Source organism: Molossus molossus, unplaced genomic scaffold (assembly GCF_014108415.1).
Source record: "Molossus molossus isolate mMolMol1 unplaced genomic scaffold, mMolMol1.p scaffold_m16_p_12, whole genome shotgun sequence".
NCBI lineage: Eukaryota > Metazoa > Chordata > Mammalia > Chiroptera > Molossidae > Molossus > Molossus molossus.
Genome location: NW_023425347.1, coordinates 66,307,624 through 66,334,052, shown reverse-complemented (window position 1 = coordinate 66,334,052; position 26,429 = coordinate 66,307,624). Strand labels below are relative to the sequence as shown.

At 37.0% G+C, this 26,429-nt stretch overlaps 1 protein-coding gene across 7 annotated transcripts in view; it reads right to left on the bottom strand.

Moving 5' to 3' along the window:
* The window catches only part of EPS15 (epidermal growth factor receptor pathway substrate 15), a 155,859-nt gene that overhangs the window by 113,562 nt on the left and 15,868 nt on the right, over positions 1-26,429 (bottom strand). For 4 of the 7 annotated variants that reach the window (XM_036256498.1, XM_036256495.1, XM_036256500.1 and 1 more), the window contains exons 2-4: positions 7,870-7,911; positions 3,795-3,884; positions 2,848-2,895 (exon numbers count right to left, since the gene is read on the bottom strand). In XM_036256498.1, the coding sequence (XP_036112391.1) occupies positions 2,848-2,895; positions 3,795-3,884; positions 7,870-7,911 (180 nt within the window). Of the gene's footprint in view, positions 1-2,847; positions 2,896-3,794; positions 3,885-7,869; positions 7,912-8,382; positions 8,432-14,962; positions 14,993-15,029; positions 15,174-26,429 lie in introns of those variants that run through there. The other 3 variants (XM_036256497.1, XM_036256503.1, XM_036256496.1) reach the window with 3 other exon arrangements.

Below are 26,429 nucleotides of genomic sequence, written 5' to 3'. Positions count from 1 at the left end.
TCTGGGAGGTGGAAAAAAAGCCCAGAAGAAAGTAATACCTAAATATTATCAAAAGTCATCTCTGGATTTAAGATTATAAATTTTGAAACTGAATCAATCATTCAAGTGACTCAATCATTGCTATTCCAGAAGAGCTACAGAGAATAACTGTGCAGCTTCTAAAAATAATTATATAACTGCCTGAATTCAAAATACTTATAATCAGTCTAAAATTTAATAAATAAATGCAAAGATGCTGAGGCAACTGGTTTTCAGTTAAAGTTGGGCCTGGGAATAGACATAAAAGACTTTGTTCCAGTTATATAACTTACAACTTGTCAATATGCTCTAGTACAATTACTGTTACAATCAATCCTTCACTACTTTTCTCAAACTCCCTATTCTCACCTACACCCTTCATACCCAATTCCTAACCTATTCTTAGAAACTTGCAGGTTGGCTGTTATATATAATACCTTGCCTTTACTCATAAATTTCTCAAGAAAATGCTGTTTGTTCCCTGAAGCTTTCCTCCCCTCCTCCAACATAGCTTCATAAGGCTCTCCCGGTACTCCTCTGTCCTTTTTCAAGTCTCTTCTGTTGAAGTCAATCTTTAAATCATCCAACCTCTAAATGCTGGTATTCTTACTAAGTATTCCACTGTTAACCCTCTTTCTCTTCTCATTCTACGAGATTCAATTACTCTTAGGAATCTGGTCCACCTCCAAAATATAGATGGGCTCTAAAATGAAATAGTCCTGAAATAAATTCTAGTTCTGCTACTTAAAGGTGTGAAGCCATGGGCAAGTGAAATAAAATTATTCCATAAAAGCGGAGCTTTGTATTATGGGAAACATAATAAAAACCATACAATAGGAAGTAAGCAGTCATTTTTGGCACATCGAAACTTATAAGTATAGGTTTATTTTCCTTCTTTCTTTCATTTTAATTCAAAAATCTATTCCCCCAATGCAAACATCAAAGTTTAACTGCAGACCTATAAATCCAGCCACCTAAATGTAACAAAGACAACTTAAACTCAACATCCAAAGTCAGGAATATCAATGTAGAATTTCTTAAATGGTAAACTCATGAAGATAGGAACCACATCTGTCACATTCACCTCTGTATTTCCAAAGCTTGGCTTAAAACAGGTACTCAATATTTGCTGACTGAATGCAGACTCTGGGTACCCATATGGATTTAGTGTTCCTACATCTCTAATGTACCAAACTGGCCCTTCTGTCCAGGAGCTCCAATGGGGACTACAATCTAGCCACTGAATCTTTTTTTAAATATGTTTTTACAGATTTTTAGAGAAAGAGGAAAGGAGAGGAAGAGACAGATAGAAACACTGATGAGAGAGAAACATCGATCAGCTGCCTCCTACATGACCCCTACTGGGCATTGAGCCCGAAACCCCAGCATATGCCCTGACTGGGAATCAAACCAGAGACCGCTTGGTGCATGGGACAATGCTCAACCACGGAGCCACACGGTCTGGGCTAGCCCTGCAATCTTAATTAAAAAACTGGGTGTTCTGACCTCATCAAAAATTTTCCCTTCCCTTTTCTGAGTTTAAGTCTGCTTCAGCAGTCCCCATGAGAAGGAAGGGTTAAGGGGGATTAGCTTTGAGTAGCAGTGCTCAACCAATGTATCACCAAGTAGCAAGCTTTGACTCCAATCCTGTAGAACTCTGAAATCCATCCCCAACAAGCAGAACTTCAAAGTATACTGATAGTGTCCAACACCCATAACCATTTTCATGAATTTCTGGTCTAGGGTTTACATCTAGCCTATAAATCATTTTTTGGTTTATAGGTCAGAGGTAAGACCTGGACCAGAATATTCAGGTTTGATTAGTCAAGAATTTCCTTTCAAATGAATGAGACAATACCATCTTAACACTTAACTAATAAAATTTATGTTTATTTATAAACCCTATACACATAAGAATTTTAATTAATAAAATACAAAGAGCAGTATCTCTATGAATGAATGAAAAATAATCCATGCTATTATTTGATGTATCCCCCAGAATTCTTATGTTCTAATCCCAACCCCCAAAGATGAAGGTATTAGGAGATAGGACCTTTGGGAGATGCTTAAGCCATCCTGGGAATCAGTGTTAATGGGATTAGTGCCTTATAAAAGAGGACCCAGAGAGATCCCTAGCACTTTCTGGCATTTGTGGATACCACAAGAAGTCTGCAATCAGGAAGAAAGCCCTCACCTGACCATGTTAGCACCCTAAACTGAGAATTCCAGCCTCTAAAACTATGAGCAATAAATTTCTATTTATAAGCTACCCAATCTGGTGTGTGTATGTATATATATATATATATATATATATATATATATATATATATATATTTTTATCCTCACCCAAGGACATTTTTCCATTTTGTTGTTGTTATTGTTCAGATACAGTGGGAGGGAGAGAGAGAGAGAGAAATATCGACATGAAAGAGACACATCGAGTGGTCGCCACCCGCATGACCCACCCAGGGCCGGGGACAAACTGCAATGCGCCCTTAGCGGGAACCGAGCCCAGGTCTCTCTGGACCGCAGGCCAACACTCTAACCACTGAGCCAAACCAGCTAGGGTCAATCTGGTATTTTTGTTATAGCAATCTGAACAGACTAAGACACTCCAGTAGAACAATGTCACCAAACTAACATTAACCTTTGGGAATTAGTTACTTTAATGCCTACTGATTAGAAGTATTTTCATTGTTAGGACACTTGTCCTTGCAAAACTCTAATGCTGGTATGAAGCAATTCTTAGTTTAAAAATACAAAAAACTGCTGGCTATTTTTTATTCTGAATCATTCAAAAAGTTTCTCATATGAATCTCTGAATCTTACTTGTTTGCTCAGGATACCTTTGCCATCTGTGTCAGCTAAATCCCAAATCTGAAATTTAGAAGAATAAAAAGAATCAGTCTATATTTTAAACAACAATCATTGTAAAAATAAACTAAATCCCTGTAGTTTACAACCTCATTTTTTGAGGTAACACCATAGATTTAAGATTCAGATTTAAGAATCATAGAATTAAAAGTGGAAAGAAACCTTTGGTAATCAGATTTAAGAATCACAGAATTAAAAGTGGAAAGAAACCTTAAAGATCATTTAGTGCAATACTAAGGCCATTAAAGTTACTTAAGAACACTGATCAGGGAAAGAACCAAAACCCAGGTTCTAACTTTCAGTCCAATGACTTTTTCATTAACCCAGGTTCTAACCCCAAGTCTAATGCTCTTTTTACTAAAACATATTACCTTGACTTTAGATCCTTACTAAGATGATATTCTTTCTTATGGGCAAGTTGAAATAATTAATGTTTATTTGTGAATAAATTATTAATGATAACTTTTCAGGGTTTGGAATACATATCATGTATAGAGACTTGCCAGGATATCAAGCCAGCAGAGGGACTTTCCACCATTTTGTGCTTTTTCTTAAGCCTCTCATCCCCCACTCTATTCACCACATATAAAACGCAGTTAGAGACAGTTATAATAGAGGAAGTAGAGATAGAGCCAACCCTCTGAGTGGGTGGCAAAGTTCCCAGTCTGCAGCACTGTTTCTCCCCACAATACCCGAATGTACTATTACTTCCTCATTTCATCCTACTAAAATGTACTGAAAAACACCTTACTTTTCAAATTCCCTCCATCTCATTACTATAACTGCCTCTATGACTCAGTTCTAACTTCTAAGTTTCTTGATGATATCTTTCTGAATTTGTATCCAATTTATCTATACTGCTAAATATTCATTATAATCTAGTCATAATGAACAAATACTACCTTTCCAAGTATCAAGTCTGGAAGCCCTGATTTTTTCAGGAAAGCAGCAGCATCAGAAGCCAATACTCTTCCAGTATTGCCTGTATCAACCTGAAAAAATACAAATGGTAAGCTGATATTAACACAAAGATAAAATTATTTGCCTTCCTTTCTGTGACTTGGGAACTGACTTTTTCAAGAAGGGAATGGGAATCCTTTGACTAAACCAAGGCCAAGGAATATATGCATAGTCATGTAAGTAGAGTACCATCTAGACAGCACTGGAAATTTATAAAGTGTTTTTTATTGTGTCCATTACACAAATGAGAGAACTGAAACTCAGAGGAGATAGAGCAAATTAGTGGAGCCATAATATTAACACATTATCTCCTGACTCCCGGTCTTCTATAGCTGCCTTTTAAATTCCAATAAACTTAAAAGGCAATAGAAGGAAAGGGGCACATTTCATAAAGAAGTCTTAGCTGCATATGTTCTCTGTTTTTTCGAACACCTTAAAATCATTAACTTCTACTTTTATACTTACTGTTAGAAACTGCAACACTTTATTAAAAAGTCAAAGCAGCTCTAAAACCAACAGTGATTCCATAATAAACTTAAGAAACATTTAAAAACAGTTAAGCTCCTAAAGCACACTAAGGTTAACACATCATTTTAACTGAAAGGGATTTTCCTTTAAGACAGAATGAGGTCAACAAGAACAGAAAAACAGTTAAAAAAAAAAAAAGAAGAAAGAAAGAAGAATGACTCTTACTTCTGCAAAGATTTCCTAAAGTTCAATTTATAAAAATAAAAAGTAAATTTTAAAAAGTTATGGGAAAGATGACATATTAGGATATTTTTGAACTATTTTTCCAGTTTAGTTAAAAGACTGTAAGTTTGTTGTAAACATATACAAAGCATTCTAGACAGGCCAATCCCAGCAAAGAAGCAAAAGAGAAATCCTTTCTTTCAAGTGCTCAGCAAAAAAGAAAGAACTGCCCAATCCAAATTTGGGATAACAAGGAAGTTGGGAAACCTGCCTCTAGAATTTTTCAGAATTCCTTTTCTTTCCCCACTCCTTGACCAGGGTAGGAGAAAAAAAGAACACCTACCCCAGCATAGTCTAAGTATAGAAGCACTCAAGGGAAACAATCAAACTCTTATGAAATATTTATGTACTGTATTCCAATTAAGAATTTTACTATCTTCCATTCTTTTGGTTACTAAAATAAATTAAATTAAACACAGCCATTTAGGCATTGTCATATATAGGCAGTTTCTGTTGTACTCTAATGCTTGCCTAAAGGCTTTGCTATAAGCTAGCAGATACAATTATGTCTTCAACAAAGTCTCAGAGCCTCATCTAAACGACTATACCCTGTACTATGAATTGTTAACACTTCAAAATATAGACTTTTGGGTAAAGACTTCTAAGCTGACATCAGTTAAACAACTGGTGGACTACGTCAGAATTTCTAAGACTCTGTGCAGTCGAGAAGTAGATCTATTTTATAAAAGCAGACCCCTGACTCAAGATGCAGGAGAACAAGAATTATACAGGACTAAATGAACTGTTTAGTCCTAAATTACTAAATGTAATTATAGTTGTTTACTTGGAATACTGTTGGTATTATTTTTAATATTCTATTTTATAATGGTATGTGGGAAGGCCCTTTATTTTTCTTCTTACACTATTTCTAACACTCAATTTAGTAGGCTCTGTGTTTGTAAAATGAATGAAATCATTTTCAATGGTATCTGATTCTGACTCTTCAGAATTTAAAAACAAATCCTTTGCTCTGGCCAATGTGACTCAGTTGATCGGGTGTCATCCTGTGTACCAAAAGGTCACCAGTCTGATTGCCAGTCAGGGCACATGCCCAGGCTTTGGGCCCGATCCCCAGCAGGGAGCATGCAGTAAGCAGTTGATCAATGTTTCTCTCTCACACCAGTGTTTTATCTCTCCCTCTCTCTTCCTCTCTCTCTCTCTAAAATCAATAAAAACATATTTAAAAAAATAAATCCTTTAACTGAATGCCCTTACTTTTTATGGCAATACAGTAGTTATTACATAGGTTAAATCAAAATTTGGTCTCCTTTGATATAATTGAGAAAATCGATAGTGCAAAATAAGGTCATATTTGAGAATGATTCTCTTTTATTCAGCTAGAACAAGGCGCTATTAAGGAACAAGAACTGACTTTAGCTAGAGGGGATCCCAATGCTGCAAGCCTTGGTGGGGAGGGGAGACTTAAAATAAAAGAAAAAACAAACAAAAAAAACTGACTTTATGTGGAGCCAATATCTATAAAGCCCTCCCAAGAAAACTGGCCTGCAGCCTAATTTATAAGGTCCCAGTCTCTCAGATAGTAAAGCAAGGTCACTTAGCAGACTAGGAACCTTAGCAGATATGGGAATCCTCGAGATCAGATAAATTCACTCAAACTTGTATGTACTGCAGGTAAAATATGGGGGTAGAATTTCTAAGGTTTGGACACTAGCCTCAAAATAGAGGAACAAATAAAGAGGCTTTATACAGTATAATCTGAGATTCTTTAAATAAATTTCAGGCAGAAATTAATTCTCTGGCCTTAGAAGTTGTTAAATAGTAAATGTATGGCTCTAGATTTGCAAGTCATACCCAAGGAGACCTATAACGGTTCCTTAATGCTTGCTGTACTATGTAAATAGCCAGGTAACTAAGCCAGGTTTATTAAATAGACCAACCTTTTTAGTGATTATGACCACAAGGTGAGATGATTATTAGGAAAAACTATCCAATATTTGGAAATGGGCAAATGAGATTGTCTACACCCTTAGGAGATGACCTGATCTACAGTATACACAGTTGTTTGACTTCTATCAACCAGGCTATTTTATCCGTACTGGTTAAATTATAGAAAACTGATAACAAAGCAGGTGATTCTTGTCCATATCAATGAAATAAATTTTGTCTGGAGAATATAAAGCTCTATAACTCACATTCTCATTTTTACATTACTGGTTCTCCCAGTAATTAATGAGTTGAAAAAAATCCTTGACACATGTTCATTTTACATTTGTATAAGAGTCGTGGTTTTAACTTTATAATATTAAAAACTTTAATAAGTCTTAAAAACAACTAAAAGTCATTTCCATTTGGCTTATAAATTAATTTTTATATGTATAAAAATTTATTTCATTGGTATGGACAAGAATCACCTGCTTTATTATCAGTTTTCTATAATTTAACCAGTACGGATAAAATACCCTGGTTGATAGAAGTCAAACAACTGTGTATACTGTAGATCAGATCATCTCCTAAGGGTGTAGACAATCTCATTTGCCCATTTCCACATTATAAAATAATTTGTATACTTTTATCCAATGTTATACGGGTTTTTTGTTTGTTTGCTTTTTATCCTCACCCGAAGACAATTTTGCATTTATCTTCATGAAGAGAAACAGAAACATTGATGTGAGAGAGACACATCGACTGGCTGCCACCCACACAACCCCTTGGGGCAAGGGACAAATTGCAACTGAGGTATGTGCCCCTAGCAGGAACCGAACCCAGGACTCTCTGGTCCACAGGCCGCTGCTCTAACCTCTGAGCCTAACCAGCCAGGGCTGTTATATGAATTTTTAAGATACATAAATATTTGAGACAAATGTTTGGGGCTTAATTATCTTTCCATCATTTTCTGAGAGCTTGTCAAAAGTATTAAGTATTGTGCCCTGGCCAGTTTGGCTCAGCAGTTAGAGCGTCAGCCTTTGGACCAGAGAGTCCTAGGTTCGGTGTTAGAGGCACATACCACGATTGCCCAGTAGGGGTTGTGTGGGTGGCGGCCAGTCAATGTGTCTCTCTCACATAGATGTTTCTCTCTCTCTCTTCCCCTCTTCTCCCTCCTGCTCTATCTGAAGATAAATGCAAAAATGTCCTCAGGTGAGGATTAAAAAAAAAAAGTTTTAAGTACTGAAAACATGAGGCTAAAGCACAAAAAATTGAAAACAAGATATATCAAATTTATCCAGCTAACTGGTAATCTACATGTATATAATCAAGGGTGGAAAATATATTTTATGTTCAATCTAGGAAGACAAACAAAAACCTTACCTGTCTATAGTATTTTTCATATACAGGATTCCCACTTGATAACTAAAACAAATAAATAGAAATTAAATGTTATTCAATAACGTCTATTAATATATTTGCATCCACTCAGCAGATATTTGAAAAATAAAAACAAACAGGATTAAAATATCCTTCATTTCAAAAAGTTTGGTTTTGTTTCTTTTGGGAGGAAAGAGGGAGTAAATAAAGGCAGCCACATAGATTACACTAAGAATCAGGTACAAGAAATAAAACAAGATTTTTAAAATTACTCTTGATATCAGAACTCTTTTCCTCACGCAAAATTTTACCCTAAACCCAACATATAGCAAATTAGGGGTGAAATGCTTGCCTTAGGCAGTCATCCTCTACCCAAGTGACCAAAGTACCTATAAATACAATTCCAAAACCACATCAATAAAATAATAAAATGAATAAACCAATAGATGTACAAAAGGACGATGCTATGATCGGATCCGAAATGCTTATAGGCAGGGAGTACCATTCAATTCATACCATAGTTCAAAGGGTTCCTTGGTCAGCTGATGAACAGACATCATCTCATCTGAAAGGCAGTTTAGAAGTATCAGTGTTTGAAGGCTCAGGTTTACCTAAACACAAATGTGTACAAGTGTTCTGGAACCAGGAAGGTTTCAGGGGGGTGATATCTGTGCAGGAATGTGAAGTATGAGTGGGGGAAGAGGGTGATCCTATATACAGGTAATAGCATGCACAAAGGCATGCATGCAACAGAAAGCTCAGTTATGATGAAAAGAATCACAAGGAGTTCTGAATGGTGATACAAAGTGAAGATAAGGTTGTAAAATTTTGTATAAGACAACTTATGAAGAGCTTCATCTGCATGGTAAAAGAAAATGAGGATGGAAAAAGGGTACAAATTCAAGAGTTATTAACTTAGTATTAGTTCTAGGTGATTATTTATATGTGAAAAGGAAAAGTAGAATGGAATGTAGAGTACTACATAGGAAATAAATGTAATGGCCCAGTGAAGGACCCTAACACTGACAATAGTAGAAAAGAAGGCTGTGCTTTAAGCATCAAGATTGGGCTTAGAGTTCTTAATGGGTACAAGACTGGATTAAAAAACCAACATCACTGAGAGCCTACTTTGAGAACATATTATGCTAAATGCTTTATAAATACTTCCACACTTAATCCTTGTGAGCCACATATTTTCATCCCAGTTTGCAAATGAAGAAACCTAATGTGAAGGTTAATTTTATGTGTCAATTTGGCTAGGCTATGGTACCCAGTTGTTTGGTCAAACACCAGTCTAGGTGTTACTATAAAGATATATTTTTTAGATGTGATTAATATTTAAATCAGTAGACTCTGAGTAAAGCATAATGTGGGTGGACATAATCCAGTTAGTTGAAGGCCTTCAGAGAAAAGAATGAGGTCCCCTGAGGAAGGAGAAATTCTGTCTCCAGAATGCCTTCAGACTCAGCTGCAACATGAACTCTTCCCTGGGACCTCAGCCTGCTGCTGGTTGCCCAGCAGATTTAGGACTTGCCAGCCTCCACATGAGAGCCAGTTCCTTAAAATCAATCAGTATGTGTATGCATGCATGTGTATGTCCCCTGTTGGTTCTGTTTCTCTGTAGAATCCTAATATACCTAGTCTCAGAGAGGTTACTTGTCCAAGCTTTTAAATGGCAGAGACTGGACTTAAATGCAGGTCTGTCCCACTCCCAGCTCCATGCTCTTTCACAAAACCATGCTGCTTCCCATATGCCATGGCTTGGCTCAGGACTGTCTTAATTTACAATCTGCTGTCCCAGTAACCCATCCAGATTACCATTTGCCTCAGATTTCTTATTTTCTTAAATGAATTATTATTATTAATCACTACATTAAAACAAACCAAGATGGATTCAGTACACTTCTAACTGTATACATCTAGCTTCTGGTCAATGTATCAGCTAACCCTGTGTAAGTGCTTTAATCACTCGAATAAGTAATGAATTCTAAAGGAGAACTAGTGACAATTCCATCTTTCTCTCCCTGATCCTTTACAGAAATGCCATAACCAACACCTTCTTTTCAAGGACAGCATGCAGAAGACTCACTGAGAAATATCCTCAAATGCAAGGACACTAACTGCCTTATAGCCTTTCAAGACAGCTGGAAAAGTATTTGACACTGGTGCTCCTGCTGGCTGTTTGGTGTGCCAGTCAGCACAGTGACGTGTGCAATGACCTGCAAGATGCACCAGGCCACCAGCTGGCTAAGTCAGTGGGGAGGGAAATTCCAGATTAGGTGCAAGGAGTCAAGGCTGACAACTCTCAAGGTGGCTTTGTGGTTGTGTCATTTATTATAGAGCATTAATCTACAGTTGCTTATTTAGTCTGTTGTTTGGCAATTACTTTTTATTATCCAATAAGCCCTTTCAGTAGCAATGAGCTAAAATGAAGAGACTGTATATTTAATACAAGATTAAGTACTAAATTGCCACTTCTGTAGAAAATGGATAAACAGACAATTTGCATAAAACTTTTGAGGCTATTTCTATTTCAAATGGAACTCTAGAGACATCACTGTTAATGAGTTAGCTGCAACTGTCAACATTTACAAATGTTTTCATATATCCACAGTTAAATTTTTTTTTTTTAATCCTCATCTGAGGACATTTTTGCATTTATCTTCAGATAGAGTGGGAGGGGGAGAGGAAAGAAGAGAAAGAGAGACATATTGACTGGTTGCCACCCACATGACCCCAACTGAGGCCAGAGATAAACTACAACTGAGGTATGTGCCCTTCTTCGCAGGAACTGAACCCGGACTCTATGGTCCGCAGGCTGACACTCTAACCGCTGAACAAAGCTGGCCAGGGCAACACAGTTAAAATTTTAAGGATAAAAAGTTTATCAAATACAAAAAAAAAAAACAAATAACTTCAACATGGCAATATGTGTGATCTACTTACAACCTATCATCAGATTTTAAAGACTGGAATATTTGAAAAACTGACTTTATAAATCTAACCTAAGTGCCTCAGTATTGAATCTTCTTGAAAACAAGTACTCTAAACATTGGTTGCATTTTGTTCAAAACCAGTCAGAAATCTTTAATCAAAAATTAAAGTTCAATTAATAAAGCTAAAAAAAAACCAAAAAACAAAAAACCTCTAGCTTTGAAGCTTTTAGCAAATACCAATTATTATAAACAATATTTGCCAAGACATTAAAATACATGCTTCAAAAGCAAGAAAAGCCCTGGCCAGTGTGGCTCAGTTGGTTGGAACGTTGTCCAGTACACCAAAAGGTGGTGGGTTCAATTCCTGGTCCAGGCTCAGGTGGGAGACAATCAATCAGTGTTTTTTTTTCTCTCTCTCATATCAATTTTTTAAAAGAGGCAGGGAAAGAACTGAACAAATTAAATGATGAGAGCTTAAATAGTATATAAGATTTAATTTTGAAATTCTATAATTATACTTTGTAATGAATTATAGGAGTTCCACCGAAAGAGTATTCCTATTTTTTTTGTTGTTGTTGTTCAGGTAGAGTGGGAGGGAGAGAGAGGAACAGAGAGAGAGAGAGAAACATCGATGTGAAAGGAACACATCGAGTGGCTGCCACCCGCACAACCGATCAGGGCCGGGGACAAACTGCAACCGAGGTACATGCCCTTAGCGGGAACCGAACCCGGGTCTCTCAGGACCACAGGCCGACGCTCTAACCGCTGAGCCAAACCGGCCAGGGCGAGTATTCCTATTTTTAACTGAAAAAAATGTATAGTTTGTACTGAAATTAAATGACAGAAAGCCTACAATTTTGTAGCATCTAAATTTATTTATTTATTTTTTTAATCCTCACCTGAGGATATTTTTCCATTTATCTTTGGATAGAGTGGGAGGGAGGGAAGGGTGAAAGGAGGGTGAGAGAGAAAGAGAGAGGGAGAGAAACATCAATGTGAGCCACAATGATTGGTTGCTTCCTGCACAACCCCAACCAGGGCCAGGGACTGAGCCACAACGAAGATACATGCCCTTAACTGGAACTGAACCTATGACTCTTTGGTCCGCGGGCCAACGCTCTAATCATTGAGCCAAACAGGCCAGGGCTGCAGTATTTAAATTTAATGGAACATGTAACATAATCATAAACAGGGACAACTTATATGACAAGATGGTCTTATAGAAATATTTGTCAAAAAGAGCACCTTTAGCCCTGGCTGGTTTGGCTCAGTGGTTAGAGCATCAGCCTGCGGTCCAAAGAGACCCGGGTTCGGTTCCCACTAAGGGCGCGTAATTCGGTTTGTCCCTGGCCCTGGTTGGTCATGTGGGTGGCAGCCACTCGATGTGTCCCTTTCACGTCGATGTTTCTCTCTTTTCCTCTCTCTCCCTCCCACTCTATCTGAACAAAAAATGGAAAAATGTCCTTGGGTGAGGATAAAAAAAGCACCTTAAGTGGGGGTAAAAAGACACTGCCTGTAAAATTATTGAAGCTAATAAATTTATAGTTTTCAATAAAAAAAATAATGAGAATTAATAATATTCTCCGGTTAGCAAAATTTTTCCTGAACTAACCAGGCACATCACAATTTATATAGAAAGTATATTAGCAATTTAAAATATTACTGGTTACAGAGAGTCAACTGTAAGGGTTAATAAGAACAATACATAAAATGTAACTGAAAAATACTTCAGGTTGTTTTATGAAAAAATTAAAACTGGTTAAACTATATTAGAAAATAGTTACATTGTTCAGAAAAGTATTAGAGACAGATATGATTAAGAAACTGATTTAAAATCTGATTATTACCAAGAATAGTGTTTTTAATATTCTTATAATCAACGTAAAGACTTTACTTTGTTGTAATATAGAACAAATGTTTCAGAAATTTTTATTTTTGAAAACAGATTTTGAATAGAACTGTTTTAGTGATCTACCAATGTAATAAAACCATTTTGATGGCCAAAAATAAGTATTTTTTAAAACTTACAGAATTGAAAATATAATGTCCCTTTCATTCCCAGAAATGTCTCAGTTTGAATGAAAAATTATATATTCACCCTGTTTATAAGCAGAGGGGTAAATACTTTGCTAGAGAAAGTAAATGAAATATGTTCCCTCAATAATGAAGAATTAATTTTTAAGGACAATTCAGTTGAATTTTTACAGCCCAGGAAAAAAAAACAACTCATCATACTAAGAAATCCTGAGCTCCAAACTGTACATTTTTTTTTTATTTATTTTTTTTATCCTCACCCGAGGATATTTTTCCATTTTTTGTACAGATAGAGTGGGAGGGAGGGAGAGGGAGGAAGGGAGAGAGAGAGAGAAACATCGATGTGAAGGGACACATCGAGTGGCTGCCACCCGCACGACCAACCAGGGCCGGGGACAAACTGCAACCGAAGTACGTGCCCTTAGCGGGAACCGAACCCGGGTCTCTCCGGACCGCAGGCCAACGCTCTAACCGCTGAGCCAAACTGGCCAGGGCCAAACTGTACCTTATTAATCATCACATTACAAACTCATTGGGTTACTACATAAACACATTGGAGAAGGCATGAGCTCACTAAAGTGTTCTAAAGTACACCTTGTGCTGATTACTACACCTATACGATACAGCTACGTGAGAATGGAAAAAACCATCCAAGTTGCCAATTCACTCATCAAGCAAAATGACCAGAGTGTTTTTGGTGTATCTCAGTAAAACTGGCTTTTCCCCCCCACTGAAATATAATCATTTTAGAGTTAAAAAATATCACAAATGCACAACACACATAATGACTGTATAGAGAAAAAAACTTGAAAGGTATAGCTAAAATAGTAATGATAATCATGCCTGGATAATGGGATTATAATGGGTCTTACATTCTTTGCATTACTCTGTGTTCTCTGAATACTTTTTTATAATAAGCATGCCCTACTTTTATAAGTAAAATAAAACAATAAAGCTATTTTCAATTTGGGGAAAAATATAAAACTCCAAAAATTTGAAATCAGTATGCAAAACTGTGTATGAATTTTTAACAACTAAATACTATTCTAAAGGAAAACTTTTTGTTGTTGTTAATCCTCACTCTAGGATATTTTTTCTATTGCTTGTTAAGAGAGAGTGGAAGGGAAAGAGGGAGGGAGAGAAAAAAAGAAACATCTATGTGAGAGAGGCACATTGATTGGTTGCCTCCTGCACTGGGGCCGAGGATTGAACCTACAACCCAGGTACATGCCCCTGACTGGGAATTGAATCCACTATCCTTCAGTTCAAGGGCCAACACTCTAACTACTAAGCCAAACTGACCAGGGCTCTAAAGAAAAAATTTTAAACTAAAGTTGTCACAATCAAAATCTGACCTCTTAAAATTAAAGTAATTATTTATTCATTAGCTATATCATAAACTCTTACCAGTTGACATAAAGTAAAAGGGAGGGCTGGCCCTGGTCGGTTTGGCTCAGCGGTTAGAGCGTCGGCCTGCGGTTCTGAGAGACACGGGTTCGGTTCCTGCTAAGGGAACGTACCTCGGTTGCAGTTTGTCCCCGGCCCTGGTCGGTTGTGTGGGTGGCAGCCACTCGATGTGTCTCTTCACGTTGATGTTTCTCTCTCTCTCCCTTTCTCTCTCTCCCTCCCTCTTTCTCTCTTCCACTCTATCTGTACAAAAATGGAAAAATATCCTCGGGTGAGGATATAAAAAAAAAAAGAAAAAAATCAAGAAAAATCAAGGCCCTGGCCGGTTTGGCTCAGCAGTTAGAGTGCCGGCCTGCGGTCCAGAGAGACCCGGGTTCGGTTCCCGCTAAGGGCGCATACCTCGGTTGCAGTTGGTCCCTGGCCCTGGTTGGACATGCGGGTGGCAGCCACATGATGTATCCCATTCACATCAATGTTTCTCTCTCTCTCTCTCTCTCTCTCTCTCTTCCTCTCTCTCCCTCCCACTCTATCTGAACAAAAAATAGAAAAATGTCCTCGGGTGAGAATAAAAGAAAAAAATCATGTAAAGTATAATAACTTTACTAAGAAAAAAGTTATTACAAAAGTATAGCATAGTATTTATCATCCTATGGTCTGGTAGGTTATATTATAATTCTCAATCATTTATTCTCCTTTTATAAGAGTTGTGACATCCTTGCCTGTTGCCATGTCATTTGTAGTGCCTCTCTGTGGGAACCCTATTGTTGACTTGGCCATGTAACTTACTTTGGCCAATGAAATATGAGAAAGTTCCAGTTCCAAGTAGAAGCTTTAAGAGCTATTGTGTGTGTTTCCACCAACTCTTGCTCTTTTCTCTCTGCCAAGAGAATAGTATATCATAAATAGGGGGGTGCTCCTTCATCCTGGATCCTGAAATGAAAAAGAATTGTGGAGTAGAACCATAATAGATTACTAGAGAACCTATAATGTAAGCAATATATAAACCTTTGTTATTGTAAGCACTAATATTTGATATTGTTTCCTAGTGCAGCATAATCTAGCAAAAGTTAACACACAGGTAATCTAACACCAAAGTGCACCAGGTAATTAAAAAAAAAAAAGAGGTGCTGGTTATTGGAAATTCATAGGCTAATAAATGAATGCTGAGATGCTTCATATAAAATTTTCTATTTCATTTTTGAGGGTTTTTGTGGAAGGGGAAATGCTGGATTATATGACTTCAAGAGCCTATGATTCTATAGTGCATACGATGAACTGAAACTTTAGTATTAGGTTTACTGTAAAAGGTATAGTACATGTGGAAAAAAGTAAAAATATAAAGGCATTCTCTAAAACATAATGCAATCTTTTTCTATTAATCACAAGATCATATGATACAAAGAATAACCAGTGAATAAATTAATAAAATGAAGAGGGGAGTAGGTATAAATATAAAGGAGTAGCATGGAGGATTTTTGTGATAAACAATTTATCATAATTGTAGTTATAGTTACTTGAATCCACAGACAATAAGATTGCATATGCATAGTATATACACAAAACCAAAAATAAGTATTTGAATAAAGTCTGAAATTGCCAATGTCAATTTCCTGGTTTTGCTACTATACTATAGCTAGAGGAGGTGTTACAATTAGGGACAATTGGGTGAGGGGTATATGGGACCTTTTTATACAACTTTTTGCAACTTCCCACGAAAAGGTCATGCTTCAAGACCACTGTGAAGTAGATAGAAAGTGGCAATTCAGACAGAAAGAACACTGTATATAAAGGCAAACAAATACAGAAGTCTAGGTAGTGAAAAGAAGACAGTGGAATAGATTTCATTCTTTCAAATAAACCATTCAAAATCTTTTTAGTTTTGTTCTCTCTAAAATTTTAAGAAAATGAGTAACTCCTCAGTACTAGCAAACATAAAAAATAATGTTACAGCCCGGACAGTGTGGCTCAGTAGTTGAGCATTGACCCATGCACCAAGAGGTTGCAGGTTCAATTCCCAGTCAGGGCACATGCCCAGGTTGTGGGCCCAATCCCCAGTGGGGGGCATGCAGGAGGCAACCAACTGATGTTCTCTCTCATCGATATTTCTCTCTCTCTCTCTCTCTCTCTCTCTCTCTCTCTTTCCCTTCCTCTCTAAAATCAATAAAGAAAAAATATTTTTTTAAAAAGATAGTGTTATAATGCACATACTTTTCTGGGTAATTTGCCATACAAATATTTTCAATATATTAACACATAAAAATTCAACAATTTAGAATTCAGCTTTCTTATACTCCATTTTCAAGACAGCTTACAAAGTAGAAGGGGAACCAGTCCTTACATCCTTAGAATTCTTCCATCACAACCACTTTAGTGGTGGAACAGTATAACCAGAAGAGCCTATGCTTTTATACACATATGTTTATCCCTGGCTGGTTTGGCTCAGAGGTTAAAGCATCAGCCCCATGGAGCAATAAGTTGGGGTTTCGACTCCGGTCAAGGGCACATACCTCAGTTGCGGTTCATCCCTGGCCCTGGTAGGGTCAGGCTGGAAGCAACCAGTCAATGTCTCTATCACATCGATGTTTCTCTCTGTCTCTCTCTCTCTCCCTCCCTCCCACTCTATCGGATAATAAGTAGAAAACATCCTCAGGTGAGGAATCAAAAAAATACTCACACACACACACACACACACACACACACATTTACATGATGTGAATGGCTTGTAGGATAGGAGACTAAAACCTTCTGCAAGGCTTGTGGTGTCAAAGCAATAGTCACCAACAGCAATCCAAACTGACAAAGGAAAGAGTAAACAGAAGCTGTCTGAAAGTCAAGAGAAAATCAGTAATAAACTTTAGAAAGGAAAACAACTCTGAAGCAGATTAAGAGGGTGGATAAAAGCAAGTCATCTGAGCAGTTCTCACCCTTAGAGTTACTGGGGTGGGGTTCGAGAAAACACAAGCAGGGCAGCTCCCTTAGAGAATGCACAGTATTAACCCTCAGCTCTATTATTCACAACTCTTTTTTTTTAATCTTCACCTGAGAACCTGTCTCCATTTACCTTCAGAGAGTGGGAGGGATGGAGAGAAAGAGAGAAACATTGATGTGAGAGAGACACATTGACTGGTTGCCTCCCACACGACCTCAACCAGGGCCAGCGACCAAACCGCAACCACAACCACAACCGCAACCGAGATACATGTCCTTGATCAGAATCAAACCCGCAACTCTTTGGTCAGCAGGCCGACACTAACCGCTGAGCCAAACCGGCCAGGGCCACTACTCATTTAATAATTTAATAAACATGTACTGAATGCCTTCTAGGAACAGAACAATAATAGGTTTAGGTATCTGAGGTTGCAAAAATCATATAGGGCTTCTGCCCTCACAACAGATTATATTCTAGTAAAAGTTGCAATGCTTCATTCTGTAAACATGCTAACATCTGTTTGTTCTAGAACAAACCAGTATAAATTGATAGCATAGTTAGCAGGCGAAGACCTAGAAATACTCTAAATACAGTGCTATATGGAAAGCTGTCAAAATTTGAATCTAAGAATACATCCGCTTTGGAGATGATCAGAAATAAAAGATTAAAGGGACTTTAAGTAGACAAAAGTAAAAAAAAAATACAATATATTTGTACACACTGAAAAACGAGGTGGAAACAGACCATACCAGCAACTCAAACCAATAATGGACTAGCTTTTGTAAAATCCAATTTAACCTGATCAAAAATCTAAGTGGCAGAATGGCAAAGAATGAATACAAAGAGTAGCTTTGATCTCTCATCAGAAAACATGAGTTTTACATATGCCTTTCTAGCCAACACAAACTAAACAGAAATTACTGAGAGAAGCATCATCTTTAAGCATAAATCATATGTGAATTTATAAAATTTTATATAGGGAATAAAACAAAAATAACTGTCTCCTGCATTTGGACAGCATTTTACCTTTTATAAAGGACATTCACAACTTCATCTCTCATGTCCTTTTTCTATACTAACCCAGATGATTACATCAATTTCCATGTTTCAGATACCACACTTATGCTGATGAATAACAAATTGTTATTGGTAGTTCAGACTTCTTCTCTGAACTCCACACTTTTATTTCATTTATTTAAATTAATTTATTTTTGTTACAGATGTTTCTTCCCCCCTCCCCCACTGAATTCCACACTTTTATATCGCCACTTGGATGTCTCCAAAACATCTAAAGGAACTTGTAATTTTTTTTCCTCTAAAAACCTATTCCTCTCCTACCATCAGCCACCTAAGTGTATAAGCCAAATACCTATGTCAGCCTGTCCCTCACTTTCAACTTTCAATCCATCAGCAAGTCCTATAGCTGAGTTCTAAAACCTATGTTGAACTCATCCTCTCTATATTTTCATCCATATCTTGTCTTGACTATAACAACCTTACATCCATCCTCTCTGCTTTTGTTCTTGCCTCTCTATTTTTATCTCCATACAGATTGCAGAGTAGTCATTTAAACATATAAATCATCTGACAAAAATAAATCCAAACTCCTTGCCATGGCTCCAAGTCCCTGCATGATCCAGCTTCTGCTGGCCTTTCCAGCCTCACCTAAGGCAACTAAAACAGCAAACTCTGTCCCAACTCACAGCCTTTGCACATGGCATTCTCTCTTCCTGAAAAGCATAGTTGGTGTCTTCATTTTCTTTAGGACTCAGCTTAAATGTTACCCAGAGACTCATTTGGATCATCATAAAGTAGGTCGTCTCTTTTATTTTCTCCCTCAGCTTTGTTTCCTTCAGAGACCTTATTACAATTTATTTTTATTTGTCTTTGTGCTTTGTCACCATCACTATAATATGAGCTCCATGAGAGCAAAAACCCATAGCTATCTTGTTCACCATCATATCAATACCTAGCACAGTACCTACATGTGGAAGCCCTCAGTAAAAACATCAGTTGAATGAATGATCATTAGTGAAATTCCTTCTTACAATTCTAAGAATTCCTTCTTAGAATTCTTACAATTCTCAAAAATTGTTGAGAGTATAAATTCATTTATTCAACATTTATTGACAAACTATTACTTGCCAAAGATTGAGCTAGGCACAGTGATGAATTATACGACGTCCCAGCTCTTCAGGAGTTTACTAGTCTAGTGCAGAGAGAAAGAAAAATGTAGGAAAGTCTTTTTTCCCCTCAGTCTCTTCTGAGAATGTTCCCTCTAACTCCTGGTCCTCTCCTGAACAGAAAGCCTGGCAATCTTCAACTCCCTATTTGAATGAAACTCAGTCTCCAACTTCCTTTGTGGTCCTCTCAAATGGTAGCTGTCCAGTTTTAATAATCTGCCTATCTCAGGTTCTAGAAATAGGACTAAAATCCTCTTTGCTCAACTGTGCAGCTTGTCCACATTATACTCCTCGACTTGTTTTAAAACAAAGACAAAAATAAAGCTCTAGCCCTGGCCCATGTGGCTCACTTGGTTGGAGCATAGTCCCATACGACAAAAGGTAGTGAGTTCAACTCCCAGTCAGGGCACATACCCAGGCTTCAGATTTGATCCCTGGTCTGGGCACATACAGGAGGCAGCTGATCAATGTTTCTCTCTCATCAATGTTTCTCTCCCTCTCTATTCCTTCTTATCTCTAAAATCAATTAAAAAATAAAAATAAAATAAAGCTCTACTCTTTTGAGGGTCTTATGTTTCAACAAAAATATTCTCTCCTCTTTCTTATCACTGTCATCTTTTAACCTCATGGTCCCTCTACCTCTTTCATCTAAGGTTTTGGCACCTGGTAGATTGTCTCCCTCTCTACCCTGAACCTCCATGAAACTGGATGACTTCACCTCAGACTTGAACAATCCATCCAGTAACCTGAATTCTTACCTCCTTGACCTCCTTAATTCCAATACTCTTCAAAACACAGTTACACAATGCATCACAAGTGTGGACATATGTTATGACCCAGTCATCCTCTAACTCCCATGGTAACATCCTTCCTGGCCCTATACATTTACCCAAAACTACTCTACTTTCTAAGTCACTATTTCAAACATCTTGTTCTCCAACCATAACCTCTTCTTTTTATCATCCTTTGTGACCTTTATAAGACCTCTGATCCAAGGTCCCTTTCATTTTGATTCTAATCCATCAGAGCCTCTCTTTACTTTCCTCCTCATTCAGTTTATGTATTTTAATGAAACATATGCTTTTTTTAAAATGTTTTTATTGATTTTTTTAGAGAGAGGAAAGGAGAGAAACATTGATGTGAGAGAAAAACATAGATCAGCTGCCTCCTGCACTCCCCCTCCTACTGGGGATTGAGCCTGCAACCCAGGCATGTGCCCTGACCAGAAATTGAACTGGGACCTTTCAGAGCCACACCAGCCAGGCTCCTTCTCATTCAATTTAGAGTACATGATGCATCATTTCAATAATCCTCTTGCCAATAACCTAAATTCCCTTGTTCCTCTTGTCTTTTGGTCACACCAATATAGCAAATTCCCAAACATGGATGAACTCAACTATCCTTTTTTCTTTTTGCCCCTTGAGGCTGCAGCTGAGAAAGTCATTCAACAGGAAGCTTGGTATTACTAGAAATCCATGATCAATGAATCAGTTTGCTAGGGCTGCCATTAAAAACCACCATAAATTAGGCGGCTCAGAAAAACAGAAATTTATTGTTTCACGGTATGAAGCCCAGAAGTCCAAAATCAAATGTTCACAGGGCCACACTCCCTCTAAAGGCACAAGGGAAGGATGTTCCAGGCCTCTATCCCGGTAGTTCTTCTGGTAGTTCCTTGGCATGTGACACCATAACTCTGATCTTCAAATGGCATTATCTCTAGATATGTCTATGTCCAAATGTATCCTTCTGATGAGGACACTAGTCATATTGGATCAGTGGTCCAACCTACTCCAGTATGACCTCAGCTTAACTAATTGCATCCGCAACGACTCTATTTCCAAGTAAAGTCACATTCTGAGGTACTAGAGGTTAGGGCTTCAATACTCTTCACTGGTATTTGGAACCATATAAACCTAAATAAAGAATGTAAACCAACAGAAATCTTTGCTATTTCAATTCTATTCCCACTGCAGACCCAACATTTAAAAAAGTATATCCACAAAACCTTACTTTTTTATCTCAGGTATAATTTAAAATAAACACTATTTCCTAAATAAATTAATTTCTTAAAGTGAACTGAGAAAACACACTTTTGCATGTCTATTAGTTTTCTATTTCTCATTTTCAAAACAGCAAAGACTAGGCTGGCCAGTTTGGTTCAGCGGTTAGAATGTTGACCTGCGGACCAGAGAGGCCTGGGTTCGATTCCCACTAGGGGCACGTGCCTCAGTTGCAGTTGTCCCTGGCCCAGGATGGGGTTGTGTGGGTGGCGACCATTCAATGTGTCTCTCTCACATCGATGTTTCTCCCCCTCTCTCCCTCCTGCTCTGTCTCAAGATAAATGCAAAAATGTCCTCAGGTGAGGATAAAAAACAACAAAGACTCTGATAAAAAGAATACTTATCAATGTAATGACTTAGAAACTGGGAGCAAGGGCAAACCTGCAATTTACCAATGACACCCAAATGGATGGGATGATTAACAGCCCAGAACTAATAGATTTTATTAGAAGTTGACCTGTACTCATTGAGGGTAAATAAAAACGCTGAAATAGAGAGAAATGAAAAGTAGCTTATTCAGGGGAACAAAACATAAAGTTTGCACAAATAAAACCAAAAAAAGGTTCACAGTTAATGGGGTATGTAGAAACTCCAAAAAATCAGCAATGAGTTGTTGCTTTTTTTAAAAAGGCAAGTTAAATTACAAAGTATGAACTTAAATAAACTACATTTTAAAATCATGCAAACACATAGTGTTTTACAATTTCATATTAAGTAACATACTGAATCCTTACTGGCTATCTCCTATACTCTAAGTACTAGTCTTCAGCACTGGACAAATTAAGCCAATTTAACCTGAAAAGGTACACATTATTATGTCCATTTTACAAATAAGGAAAATGAGACATTAATAGAATGACTGACTCAAAGTCACATACTTATTTAAGTGTTCACATCAGTATTCAAATCCTTTAAGTCTAACTGCAGGACTTTTGCTCTTGACCATTAGGTTTGTTTCCTTTATCATCAATGTTATTATCGTCACCATTATCTTACTAGAATCTTTCATATACATTGTATCATTTGAACCTTCATTAATAGTCAGAGAGGTATTTTCCAATTCTAAGACACCTTTAGTTGTACTTCAATTTAACACAGTATCAAAATAGATGATTTTAAATAACATTTTTATTAACCCACAATTGTATACATTTATCCACCTTTTTTTTTCTAGTTTCACAATCAAACGGTATGCCAAAAGAATGTTTTGCATTTTCATTGTTTTTTGCCCTCCCTTAGTTAAATTTACTCCTAATTTTATTCTTTTTTGATGCTACTATAAATGGAAATTTCCTTTGTGAATTGTTCACTGCAACTGATTTTTGTGTTTAATTTTATATTCTACAACTTTGCTAAATTTGTTTATTGGCTCTATTGGTGATTTTGTGGAATCGTTAGGGTTTCTACATATTAAAAAATCATGTCGAAACAGCATGGTGGCTCCTCAAAAAGCTGAAAATAGAACCTATGATCCATCAATCCAACGTCTGTGTTTATCCAAAAGAACTGAAATCAGGTTCTCAGAGAGATATTTGCACTTCCATGTTCACTGAAGCATTATTCACAATGGTCAAGAAGTACAGACAACCTAACTGTCTATCAACGATAAATGGTGAGGAAAATGTGGTACCTATATCAAGGGAATATAGTTTGGTCATAAAAAAGAAGGAAATCCTGTTATATGCTACAACATGGATGAATCTTGAAGACATTATTCTAAGTGAAATAAGCCAGTCATAGGACAAACATTACATGATTCCACTTATATGACATTTCTAAAGTTGTCAAACTCACAGAAGCAAAATAAGAATGGTGGTTGTCAGGGACTAGGGAGAGAGAAGAAACTGTGGAGTTGCTGTTCAATGATATAGGATTTCAGGAATACAAGATGAAAAGTTCCAGAGATCCATACAACAGTGTGCTCATAGTTAACAATTCTGTACTATACACTTAAAAATTCATTAATGGGATAAATCTCATGTTATGTGTTGTTTACCACAATTCTTTTTAAAATAATGTCATCTACAAAGATACTTCTTCCTTTTCAATTTGGATGCCTCTTTTTCTTTTTCCTGCCTAACTGCTCTTGCTCGAACTTCCAGTCTTATGCTGAATAGAAGTGATGAAAGTGGGAATCCTTGTCTTGCTCTTGAACATAGGGTAAAATTTTTCAGTCTTTCATTTAGTATGATGCTCGCTATGGGTGTTTCATACATGGCTTTATCATGTTGAGAGTTCCCTTTCTCGTTAGTTTACTGAATATTTTCATCATAACAGGGTGTTGAATTTTGTCAAATGCTTTTCTGCATCAATTGAGATGATCATGTGTTTTTTTTCCCTTCATCCTATTAATGTGGTATATTAAACTGACTGAATTTTATATGAATCATACTTGCAAGTGTTTATCTTTTCCTGAAAATAATCCAAAAGTCTGGAAATAAAAAGCACTCCTTTCAGCCAAATGACAAAAACTTTGGAAAAATAATGACAGTTTACCTATATTATAATGTGAAAAGATCTGCTGCTTTTTAATCCCCAGTTTAGCAAAATATGCTAGCAGGATGTTACTTTCAGCCATACACGCTCCACCAATTTGTCATTTGGCCTACTCCTTTTTTAAAATGCAAAAGTTGCTTGGAGGATTGTCTACTAATCACTGATGCAGACTCTGAAGATCATTACTTAGACCAAAAACTGTAATTGCTCAACATCTATCTGGAAGATACTAGGAACAAGAATTTCTACTATAAAATTGGAGAAGAGTATGATTTTGTTGCATGGGTACAGAGATAATACTCAGCCAATCTGAATTTCAGTATTCTGTATAATTATTAGACCATAATGTTTCAATTTATTGTTGAGAAAATACAATAACTCTGGCTGGAGCACTTTACATAAACACTTGATAACATGCTGATGAGGGAAAGCAGCTAGCAGGGTTAAGAATATTTAAAATGACCTATTTTGCTTAAAGATCCTAGTTCAGGGTCTATTGAAGTATTATGCAATTATGCATTACATTATATAGTCTGTGTGATTCAGTAAAAGACTCAATATAAACCTACAAACATATCATTCATTTATTCAAACAACTGTTGATCTACCATGTGTCACTGTGCTAGGCACTTCTAATACAGAGATGAAGAAATAAGATAACTTCTTTGCCCTCCTGGAACTTAATCTTAAAACAGAAAAAAGAAATTATAATACAACAGCTAAATGCAAAAATATATTTGGTGCACTAAGCTGACTGACAGACAAATAAGAAAGTAGTCAAAGCTCAGCCAGTGTGGCTCAGTGGTTGAGCAGTGACCTATGCACCAAGAGGTTGCCAGTTTGATTCCCAGTCAGGACACATGCCCAGGTTTCAGGCTCAATGCCCAGTAGGGGGAATGCAGGAGGCAGCTGATCAATATTGATGTTTCTATCTCTTCAGTATTTCTCTCTCCCTCTCCTTCCTTTCTTGCTAAAATCAATAAAAACATATTTTTTAAAAAAAGAAAGTATCCAAATAGAGGGACATCTGTAGTCCTTTCAACAATAAAGATAAATAATAATAATATTTAATGACACATGAAAATTACAAAGTGCAAATTTTACTGTCCACAAATAAAGTTTTATTGGCTACAGCCACATTCATTTTTTAAAAAGTATTTAAATAAATTGTACTTACTATCATTATTACCAAGCAGAAACAAAATACAGACAGAAATACACTGAGGAAATATAAAGCTGAAAAACTCATTTGTTCATTTGTTATTCATTCATCTAGAAATGTACTGTACAGTAGTCCCCTCCTTATCCATGGTTTCATTTCCTGCAGTTTTAGTTACCAAAAGTCAAACACTGTTCAAAAATATTAAATGGAAAATCTAGAAATAAAAATTTCCTAAGTTTTAAATTGTGCACAATTCTGAGTAGTGTAATAAAATTTTGCGCTGTCCTGCTCCAGCTTGCCCAGGACATGAATCATCCCTTTGTCCAGTGTATCCACACTGTTAAGTACAATAAAATATTTTGGGAAAGAGAGACCACATTCACATAATTCTTGTTACAGCATAATTTTATAATGGCTCTATTCTATTATTACTGTTAATCTCTTTCTGTGACTAATTTATAAATTAAACTATCATAGGTATGTGTGTATAGAAATAACTTAGTATACGTGAGGTTCAGTACAATCCGAGATTTCAGGCATCTGTGGATAAGGGGGACTACAATTGTATATCTGCAGGCCGAGATACTGAGAATACCAAAATAAGAAACTACAGTCTGACACTGAGAACTGAGTCTAGTGGGAAAAACAGACAATAACAAACCATTGTGATAAGCGCAACAAGAGGGAGCAAACACAGTTGCTATGGTATCAGAAATACCTAAGGGAGACAGAAGAAGAAAAGTCACATCTGAATTATTTCATAACAAATTAAGATGGGAAAAGCTGAAGAAGTCACTTACAAATCTTTTTTTGGTGCACAGGACGATGCTCCAACCAAATGAGCCACTTGGCCACAGCTATCTACAAGTCTCAAAGGAAGCAATCAAGCAACTGCAAAGAGCACTCTTTTTTTTTTTTCCCCCTCACCCGAGGACATTTTTCCATTTTTTATTCAGATAGAGTGGAAAGGAGAGAGAGGAAGAGAGTGAGAAACATCAATGTAAAAGGTACACATCGAGTGGCTGCCTCCCACACAACCCAACCAGGGCCGGGGACAAACCGCAACCGAGGTACATGCCTCTATTGGGACAGAACCTGGGTCTCTCTGGTACCCCTAACAGGAACCGAACCTAGGTCTCTCTAGACCGCAGGCCGAGGCTCTAACCGGTGAGCCAAACCGGCCAGGGCAAGAGCACTCTTATCTTAAGGCCCCTGGCACTTGCTGTTGCCTCTATCTGGAACATATCCATAGAGAGTCATATGAATCACTTTTTATTTCATTCAGATCTCTGATCAAATATAAATTCCTAAGAAGGGTCTTTCTGATCACCCTGTCTACAGTATCTTATGGTATTC